Source organism: Parasteatoda tepidariorum, chromosome 1, assembly GCF_043381705.1.
Source record: "Parasteatoda tepidariorum isolate YZ-2023 chromosome 1, CAS_Ptep_4.0, whole genome shotgun sequence".
NCBI lineage: Eukaryota > Metazoa > Arthropoda > Arachnida > Araneae > Theridiidae > Parasteatoda > Parasteatoda tepidariorum.
The window spans coordinates 86,154,820-86,165,528 of record NC_092204.1 but is presented as its reverse complement, the minus strand read 5'-3'; the positions used below and the strand labels follow the sequence as shown (position 1 = coordinate 86,165,528).

General features: G+C 26.9%; 1 protein-coding gene across 5 annotated transcripts in view; it reads right to left on the bottom strand.

Moving 5' to 3' along the window:
• The window catches only part of LOC107437082 (mus81 structure-specific endonuclease subunit), a 104,819-nt gene that overhangs the window by 10,889 nt on the left and 83,221 nt on the right, over nt 1-10,709 (bottom strand). For 3 of the 5 annotated variants that reach the window (XM_071183291.1, XM_016048963.2, XM_043047148.1), the window contains 6 exons: nt 9,520-9,636; nt 9,204-9,299; nt 6,034-6,141; nt 5,844-5,947; nt 4,826-4,909; nt 1,589-1,769 (listed from right to left, as the gene is read on the bottom strand). In XM_071183291.1, coding sequence (XP_071039392.1) covers nt 1,703-1,769; nt 4,826-4,909; nt 5,844-5,947; nt 6,034-6,141; nt 9,204-9,299; nt 9,520-9,636 — 576 coding nt within the window. In that variant the 3' untranslated portion in view covers nt 1,589-1,702. Of the gene's footprint in view, nt 1-1,588; nt 1,770-4,825; nt 4,910-5,843; nt 5,948-6,033; nt 6,142-9,203; nt 9,300-9,519; nt 9,637-10,709 lie in introns of those variants that run through there. The other 2 variants (XM_016048965.4, XM_071183289.1) reach the window with 1 other exon arrangement.

Below are 10,709 nucleotides of genomic sequence, written 5' to 3'. Positions count from 1 at the left end.
ATGTTTGTATATATCCATAGCATGGAGCTAAATAAGGAAATAATGCTACTAGCCAGTAGTAGCTGCTACTTAAAAACATGTAGCTATTTTTTTACACTGTAAACTTTGAATAACAAAAAAACTGCTGATATTAAAAATATAAGTCATTTTTATGAAGCATTTCTCAGAAAGTAGAAAAATTACAAGGTTTATATCTAAAATAAAGAAAAATTTTATGAAACAAGCAAATAAGATTTAGAGTATTATAAAATAATCAGAACAATAAACGATAAATCCATATTTATTAAAAAAAATTGCACTTGGGTGTGTTTTGGAAGAAAATAGTGGCACTCAATTTTTTAATCACAATTTGTTACAGTTAGTCACCTCATAGTATTAATTGCCCTACTGGGCATAGTGATTTTTTTTGCAGTAACCAAGACCATTTTTTCGTAGCACTTAATAGAGAAAATTAAAATGCTAAGTAAAACAGTTAATTGATAATCAATAAATGAATTTGATCTTAGAAAAATAAAGTTAAATTGTAAATATATAAAAAATTAAAATTCATAAAAACTTCTGAAAGGTTACTTCAAATTTAAACACCAACAAAATGTTCACTGATATGCTAATAAATTTCTTTGAATTATGAAATAGAAATGAGAGGCTGTAAGCAAATTGAACAAATGATTATAGGAAATAATAAACAAAAATCATTAAAATTTTTTTAAGAATAGACTGTCTGTAGTTATAATAAAATTTCTGCAATTTCAAAGTTGGAACTAAAATAAGTAATAGTTGGCATATATTTTGTATGCAAAACATGGATTTGTTTATTGCCCTCATTTAACAAAAAAAAAATTTAATAAATGTTTGATTAGATGCTAAAAAGCCTGTATAAAAAACCTGTTTTAACAAGTAGTTACTCAAACTTCTACCTTAATATTTATCTAAACGATGCTTGCAGAAAAAGGAAGTATTTGATTGTTCATTCAAATTGAATTTTCTTCAGTTCATTTTATAATGAAATATGCAATTGCAATAACTAACAGATGATGTTACCATTAAAATCATTGAATACATTTTACTGTTGTTCATAATTCTGCTTATGTTCCAAAACAAATTTTTGTTAAATGAGAATATTAGACTGATGGGAGTGGAACTCTATAGACCCATGAGATTGGAATGTGTCAAGAAATAGCAAACGAACGAATAGATGTATTTTATACAATGTGTGTGTTGTGTGAGCGGAATAAATCACCTAAGTTCAATCACAAAAAAAAAAAAAAAAAAAAAAAAAAAAAAAACAACTTAAACATTATTCCAAATAGTAGTTAAAAATTATAAAATATGCAGTGGATTTTACTTAAAAATTTTTATACTTAATTTTTGTACATTATAGCTTTTACTTTTGTTAATATAGGTTGACTCAGGTTTAACAATATACTGTCATTTTTTGGGGAATTGATCCTCATTTAATGAGTGCATTGTCTCAGTCCTTATGTTCTAGTTATAAATGTGTTTGAATTCTCCAACAATATAAATAAAAAAATTCTGTTTAAATCTATTTTTAGAATTTATAAATTTAAAAAATATAAAACTGTCAAAGTAATTTATATAAAAAATTATTTTTAATAAATACTTTCTGGGTGTCTGAATAATTACAATGACGAAACTAATACAAAATGAATATCTTACAAAACAATAGAAGTAGATGATAACTTCAACTAGAAGGCCACTGGGCGTCATAAAATTGAAGTAAAGACTTGCTTAATGAGGGACCAATGTTTCTAAAAAAAGAAGTAATAAAATTAACATACTCAATGTATATTATAGTTATCATATACCTGTAATTAACATATAAAAGGATATTAAAATATGCTTGAAGTGTTAATAAAATAGCACTACTGGATTACAAATATGGTTGCACATATATAAACAATTTAATAAAGTGAAATATGCAATTTTGCTGATAAATCTTATTATAATAATTATATTACAATGGAAATTTTGAAATTTTTTTTTTTAAAAGTTGTTAAAATTAATTTGCAAATTTTTATTGCTCCCAAATTTTGAGATAATTTTTTCAGAGGTTTTAGAAAAAAAGAAGTCCATTTAGACACTCCTTTCTCCAAATGGACAGGGGTTCATATAGAAGAAATTCATTTCTGACATTCTCTCCATAAAGTCAAATGTTTAAATAAATACATAATCAAAAGAAATTTTTAAAAATTAATAAAATAATGATAAATTAAAAGAACATATAAAAATAGAAATAAACTTAATATAAAAACGTACATAGTACCAAAATTAAAAATACATTAAAAGTTTGTGTTTTACGTGGTTTTGGCTATTAAAATCTTCATGATACATTTTCAGTTTATTAATATTTCAATTTCTAATCCATTATTTTTTAGGAGACAAAAGTGTTCCTCAATTTATAACTTGAAATATTTCATTAAAGTATGACACATATAAGAAAGATTGTGGCAATATTTACTTGTACGGCACCTGGGATGTAGCAGATACCTGGCAATTACCAAATTTTTCAGGTTATGGCCTGAATTTGAGAAAAGTTTCCCTAGTATTCAGTTTTTAGTCTCAACATCCAGTACTGGATGCTTGGGCAAGTTTACCAAGTATTCAGTACCAAGTAACTTTCACTTAAGTTCAACTCAGCCATATTCAGATTTATAAAAACCTTAAAGGTATTCATTAAAATAGTTTTGGAAATCTAAACATTCAATCAGCTTCTCTATAATCAAGATGAAATTACTGGCTTAGGCCCAACAAATTGCACTCTTGTACTGAATTTTAATTCAGGAAATTCTTGGTGAAGGGGAAATTTTCAGAGGTCTCTACTTAAAGGAAGGACATGCTAATTTAGATATTTAATTCTGAAAACTATTTTAACAAGACTAATATAATAGCTCTATGAATACAGACTTAGAAATAGAGAATTATAATAACATTTAAAGTTAATAAAAGCATAATGATTAAAATTCAAAGACAACTTTTGACACTTGCGAAATACTAAATTTCCTTTTCAGCAAATGAGTAAATGCAATAATATGTCTGTATTATTAGGTTTTGTAGGCTTAGCATTTAATTGAAGTATAATTAGTCAACAATGGCAAACAGAACATAATCATTTTAATACAAATGAAGCATTAATTATTGCTTTAACTAATGCTATAACTAATGATGAAACTGAGACAATGTTTTTAAAGAAAATGATAAATTTTTTGAAGGTAGTTTTCGTTTTAGAAACTAAAATCTTTTTTTTTTTTTTTTTAAACATAACTCAGCAAAAAACACATTTGGATATATTTTATTAAATTTTCAGTATAAGTTGATTTATGTTCATATTGAAAAATTGGATGCATGAATAAAATAGGCCATTGGTAACTTTAAATTTTAACCAGAAAGTTAGTTTATTCCTGGTTAGCTTAATAAATTGAATTTCCAACCTATCTGATTAAAGTTCTCTAACAGTCTGGTTAACCATGGGAGGTTTTCCACGCTTTTTCTCTCTGCATAATGTAAGTATGCCTTCGGTTCACATATTAAGTTTTACATGAAAGTTAAGCGACCCTTTATCCCTTGCTTGATCAGGGAGTTATTTTATCTTACAAGGGCAAAAAATTACTACGATATGAAGAAATAATTGTAACATTCAGGACCGCAAAACCTTTATGTAACCCTTCTGTTCAGCATTAATAACACAATATATTTCCTCACCAAGTATTGAAAAGCATCAGAGATTGCATTAAAGTAGATAAGGTTCATGTAAATTGCGTTTATAGATTAAAAACTAAACCCTGAAAATTAGAAAATTTTTCATTTAATATACTGCCATTTTATTAAAATATTTGTAATACATCCTATGCTTAACTAAAGCTAAATTATTGAATCCTATTAAAAAATTGAAGTAAATCAAATGGAAAATTAATAATTAAGTCAACTATTAGCGGAAGTTTCCACTTCATTACAAAGTTTTAAATTAATTATCCTGTATGCGAATAGTCACTTAAAATTTTTGATAGAATTTTTTTTTTTAAATTTAGTTCAAAAAAATCTAAAAAAAATTATTTTTATTTAGATAGGCACACAATAAATTTCTTTTCATCACCACAATAAAGCAATCACATAAACCATTTAGAAATATGAGAGTAATTTTCTTTTTCTGATTACCCTCATAGAGAACTGTCTCCTTTTTCAGTCCATTTATAATCCTTATTATTTAGTTGAGAATCTTACAAACTACTTATTCTTTATCACACTACTCAAAACACTATAAAAAAGTAGAGACCACAGTCTCGCATACAGGGTTCTCACATAATTTCATAAAAAAAATAAATAAATAAATAAAATAAAATAATATAATTCCCTGATCTCTCCAAGCTTATATAGTGAATTTCAATGAAAAATTTTACCATATTTTGTCTATACTATGCAATTTTTTAATCAGAAAACTGATTTTTTATTTATTTGTAATGTCAAATATTAGATTTTGTGAGCAAAAACAAAAGATAGAATGAGAATGGAAACATGGAAAAGTTTCTCTAAAAAGGAGAATTGTAATATAGACGCTAAAATTATTTAACTCAAATCTCAATAACTGATTAACTAACAATTCTAAGACTGGTTATTTTATGATGTAGGAGTTTTTAAAAATTTTTTTTGTATAAAGATTGCAATTTTTCTTGAGTTTAAATATAATTCTCTGACAATTCTAGGTTTTCCCTTGACCACTGATAATACAGTAAAATATTTGTGATTGTCAGCTACAGAGCACTGAAGCTGTTAATGCATTAGAAAAATGTACAGATAAATAAAAACTTACTTTTTATTTAGCCCAAATTTAATAGATGATATTAGATTAATCTTCTCGGCTTCAGAATCACATCCAGCATATGCTTCAAGAAATCTATTTAAAATAATAAAGAAAAGGCATTGAAAAGTTTATTAAATTATTATTGATCTTTTTATCTACATAAATTAACACTAATACAAATTTAAAAAAAAAAAATCTAAATTTGGAAAACTTTTACAACTACTTTTCGGAGGTACAATTTATCTTCAGAGTTGAAAGTTAAATTACAAAACAAAAAGTTATTTTAGAAAAAACTAAGCAATTCAAACAAACAAACCTCTCTTCATCTTTTAAAGCTACTAATTTTTATGATATAAAATTAAATGCAAACAAAAAACATAATTGTTCATTTATTTAAAATAGCACTATCATTCATAATTGGTAAATTTTTGCACATAAATTTACCAATTATGAATGATAGTACTATTACTTTTATTGACGCTAAATTTTATTCATCGATCCTGTTTTCATCACGCCAAAACAAGTGGCATTTTCGCATCTAGATGAAAACGACACTGACTCAAATTTAAATTTGCTGCGAAAAATCATGCACCTTTGATAACATTTTGAAGCCAATGGATAAGAATGACCAACCTCCATTAATGACCATTTTAGTTTGGAATAGAGAGTGTGGATAGTATAAATATACTGCAAAATATTGTTAATTATATTTTTCAAAAAAGATTATTCATAGAAGTAGTTGGTCTTTACTCAGAGAAATATTTCACAATACATTAATAAAATAAACATATCAACACTAACTGAAATACATAAAAGTGATGAATAGGAATATGATGAAAAGTTACAAGCATATTTTTAACACCTGAACTCTATTTGAAATAAAAAAAATATTAAAAAACTTTAAGAAATGCAAGACTTCTTAATAGCATTGAAAATATAGTATAAATTACTATATTAATTTAATAAAAGTTACTCAGTTATGAGTTTATATTATAAGTATAAAAAGAGTATTAAACTTTTTTTTTACCTAGGGAGAGTATCAAACTGGTCAACTATCGCTGCAGCCCTATCAACCGAAAGTCCAAAAAATTGTAACAAATGTTTTGCAAACATTTCCTTGAGAGTTAGACTCTGTTAAAAAATCAATGAGGAAAATTTAAATTAGATAAATTGCCTGCAATATATGCAAATAATAATTTCATTTGTACAGAGTTTACCTTATTTTTTACAGTTGAACAGTTAAAATCTTTGAAACACATAAAATTATTTGATGTATAACACTTTTTCTGCACAGATTCACATGATACTGCTACAAGAGTTTGATCCTAAAATTGCAAAAAAAAAAAACTGTATTTATAAACAAATAACAAATTTAAGTTCATCATAAAAATAAAGTTAAATGTCTCTTACAGTTAATTAATTAAGATGAACACATGTCATGCTAATACTAACTCTCATGTGGAACATTTAAGTCCCTGGTACAAATGATTCAAATTCAAACAGTATTTAAAGCCATTCCTTTTATTTGACACAGCTGTTTAAAATGTTGTGAAGTATCATTCAATAATTTGATAATGCAATTAATACATTTTTATTGAATTAATTGCAGTTTTATAACAAAAAATAAAAAAAAATGCTTCAAAAAATTAAACTACAAACTTAAACATTTTAGTTAGCTACAAATTTCTTAATATTTGTGATAGACATTTGGCTCAATTAGAACTTCTACACCAACTAGGCTCTTTCATAAGCAAAAATAGCAGGAGAAAAAAGATATATGCAATGACATTTTTTAGCAGTAATGCTATTTGGGCAACAAGTATACCTTTCCAACCAGAGCATGTTTTTTGTGTTAGAAATCAACACAGATAAACCCTAATTTGAGTAGTTTTAATTAGTGAGGAGGAAAGGATCAGTTACTTAATATAATGACTTTTAGTCAAAATGCAAAAAATTGTTAAATTAATTATATTATATACTAGGTAGAGTCAAAAAATTCCTGGAATGGTCACCTACATTTATGCAGATGCTTGTCTGAGGGAAAATGTTTTTTCTTAAAAATTTTTTTTTACAGATTGGCAGCACTAATTACATAAACACACTATAAAACGGAATAATTTCTAATACTGTCGGCGCTAGCTGCAGATAATTTCTGACAAAGCGAATTTTTCATTCTTTGGATTTTAAAAATGTCGTATTTAGAGCAGAGGGCAAGCATCAAATTCTGTGTTTTGTTCAAGAAATCACCTTTAGAGACTCTCGAGATGCTAAAGAAAACACAAGGAAACGATGTGATGGAAAGAACAGCTGTGTACGGGTGGCATAAGCATTTTTATGAAGGCTGCACAAGTCCAAGAACATCAAAGATGATTCTTGGATTGGACACCCTTCCTCTTACACTGCAGATGAAAATGTTGAGAACATTCAAGAAATCGTGCATGCGGACAGACAAATAGCTCATCACGCTATTGCCTCTGAACTAGGAATTATACATGAGAGTGTTCACAGCATTCTTCAGGGTGATTTGAACATGCAACAAGTTTGGTTGCACATGGTTCCAAAAATTTTATCACCTGATCAAAAAAATGTGAGAGTGAACATGAGCAGGGATTTGATTGACATTGCTGATGAAAATGACAGCTTCTTGAATAAAATCGTAATAACAACTGATGAGACAAAGTGCATTCTTTAGGACTCTTAGGCAAAACGTTAGTCAAGTGAATGGAAAGCAAAAATATCACAAAGGAAAGGAAAATTTTGTATGGACAAAAGTTGAGGGAAAGTGATGTCGGAAGTGTTGCTCAATTACAAGGGCGTTATTCATTACAAATTTATTCCTAAAAGCCAAACTGTCTATAAAGAGCTTTACCTTGAGAAACTTAAAACGACTGCGAGGTGTAATCATACAAAAACGACCTGAAAAATAGGCAACAAACAATTGGTTTATTTTACACAACAATGTTTCACCACATTGCGCTCTGATTGTGAAAAAGTAACTTGCCAGTACTGTTCATCCTCCTTATTCTCCCGACATAGTAGCAGCATATTTACACTTGTTTCCACGGCTTAAAATGAAACTGAAAGGACACCCTTTTGTCTATTCAGATGAGGTGATTGAAAATATGATGAAGCAACTAAAGAACTTCTCAAAAAATGGATTCTAGGAGTGTGCTGAGCAGTTATACGAATGCTGGAAGAAGTATGTGAATGCAGAAAGATAGTACTTTGAAGGCTAATAGGAAAAAATTTCTGTTTTATTTTTTAATCTCTCTACATAAATACACTTAATTGAAGTCATCAGTTTTAAAAATAGATAACTTTTATTTCAGCCATAAAATAAATCTATGTAATTAACTCAGTCAAAAAAAGACAAATTTTTTTTTCTGACACTTAAATTAGTGTTAATTAAATTTGAGCAAAAATGTTGTTTTAGAATTTAAAGGATGTTTTGCTTTTTTGACTCAGCACAAAAGTTTTGATATTTCCTCAGAGTTTCGATATTGCCAATATGTAGAAAATTTCTCTAACAATGGGTGCCACACCAAAAACATTTCAAGACTGAACTTATTTTTCGACCAATTAATAGTGTCTAGCTTTGTTTACTAGAATTTACAAAAACTTACTGTTCACTGGCGGCAAAAATTACCTTCCTTGAGAATAGCCTATATATTATATCAGAGGAGATTAATTCTTCTAATAAAACATGTATAATTATTTTAATTTTTCTTAATTTATTTCTTACAGTAGACAAAACAAAAACAACAAATAACCTTGTACATCCTTTAACACTAATCTCTGAAAAATGCATCACAATCATTTTATTATTTCTTTTCTGGAGCCATTTATTTATATACATCTTGATTTTTTCATTTCAGAATCAATATTTTGTCCTAGCCCGATAAATATCATATTTTAAAAATAATCTTAATATAATTTTGCCCAGCATTCCAAAATATCAGGAGAAAAAATGCTACCTCAAGCAGAATCAGATTAAGCAATAAAAAGTTTGTTTGTACAAACTTGTGTTGGAGTTCAGTCAATCTCACTCTTTTAGTACATCTTGTGTGACATTCTAACATGATAATTTTGCAATAATTATGAAAAATAACAATGTATAAATATTACAAAGTAATATTTTTTAAGAGTGAAAAAGTGGAAAATTTGATTTACTGAAAAATTAGTTCAGAAAACAAATTGAAAATAGAAATTATTCAGAGAATGGGATTTTTTTAAGTCCTCAGGATTGAAAAATGTCACCCATGCATAACATATAAGAAGAAGTAAAATAAAAATGAATTATGCCGTAGCGTCAAATAGAATGTAAAATTAAATAAATATCAATGTTAAAAATTAAATATATTTTGAAAAAATAAATAAATAATTTTACTTTATACTTATTTTTCAACATTCTAGTCATTGATGAAAGATATGAAACAGACTCCTTGATATTTTGAGTTCTTTTTACGATAAAATCGTCAACTACCTGAAAGAATTAACATTACAAGGTATTTAGATTGATGTAATGACAAAGCAAATTATTTGAGCATAAAAATGAATGAGAAATATTCACTCAATGTACACTATTTCTTTAAAATTTACAACACGTACATAATAATTAAAAAAATATCCATGTTAATTAAAATGTATTTAATATTAAACACTTTAATGTGTTAATGTAATCTGGTGGTTAACAGTTAAATTACCTGTGTATTTACAATAGCTTGCTCTAAAGTAGATTCAGGTAAGCCCAAATACTTTGCTCCAGTACAGTTTTCTACTAAATAAACTGGTTTCTTTAAACCGCAATTTCTTAATCGGAACTAGAAAAACAAAAAAGACATAAGTATATTTTGTAACAGACAATTCAAGACTAGTATCCAGTTAGGCTCCATTTGGAAGTTTCAATTATCGCCACACTTTCTTTGAAATAGCAACAATAATCTTAAAAAGTCTTGCAAGTTTAAAAATTATGTGAATATAAATTATTAGTTATGTCATTTATATTCATGCATATTGCATTAGTGTATTTAAAAAAAAAAATAATCAAAGAGAAAGAGTGAGCATTTAAGGATGTAATAAGATGCTCAACTTTTGTTTGCTTCAAATAATTCAGGGGACAAAACAGGATTTTATCCTTGGTGCCATTTTTTGTTCATTAATTTGAGTACAATCGAAAATTCTGTTACATTTTATATGAAATTAGAAAAACTGAAATTTAGTTTTATTTTGAAACTTTCTAAAACTTTCAACAAAAAGTTGATTTTTCAATAAAAAAGGAGAGTATAGTTCCACCATTTTACATAAAAAAAGAGGAGAGTATACATATTTTATAAAAAGAGACAAAAGAGGACAAAAGTATTGACACATATTGATTGTGATTTTGTAAGTCATGCAAAATTGCAATGAATTTCGTATTAAAAATATAAAGTATTCTAATAATTTATTGTCAGCGTATTTCTTTCTTTCGTTCACGAAGAAAAGAAAAAAACTTTTTTTGGTTAATTTTTTACTATTACTATAGTTAAGGTACTAATTTGGCTAAAAAAGACTCGTTAAAATTGCAAAAAAAAATCTTTATAATCATTTTGTTTTTGTAGAAGTAGAAGTCCATTAGTAATTGTTCGGTCTCTTAATTGTTGGGTCATTTGTATCAACAATTAAATATATTTGAGAAGTTTAGAACAATAATTTAACTCAGAGTGAAAGTTGAAAAAAAATTTTTTTTTTAATGCAGAATAATTTGATTTACTACAATTAGGAACTCATCAATATTATGTAAAACTAGAAGTAGTTTGGAACACACTAAAGAAGAAGTGAAGTAGAAATGGTGCATTCCACGAAACCTTTTACGGGTGGGGTAAAACCTGTTAAACACCACCACAAAAAAAAAAAA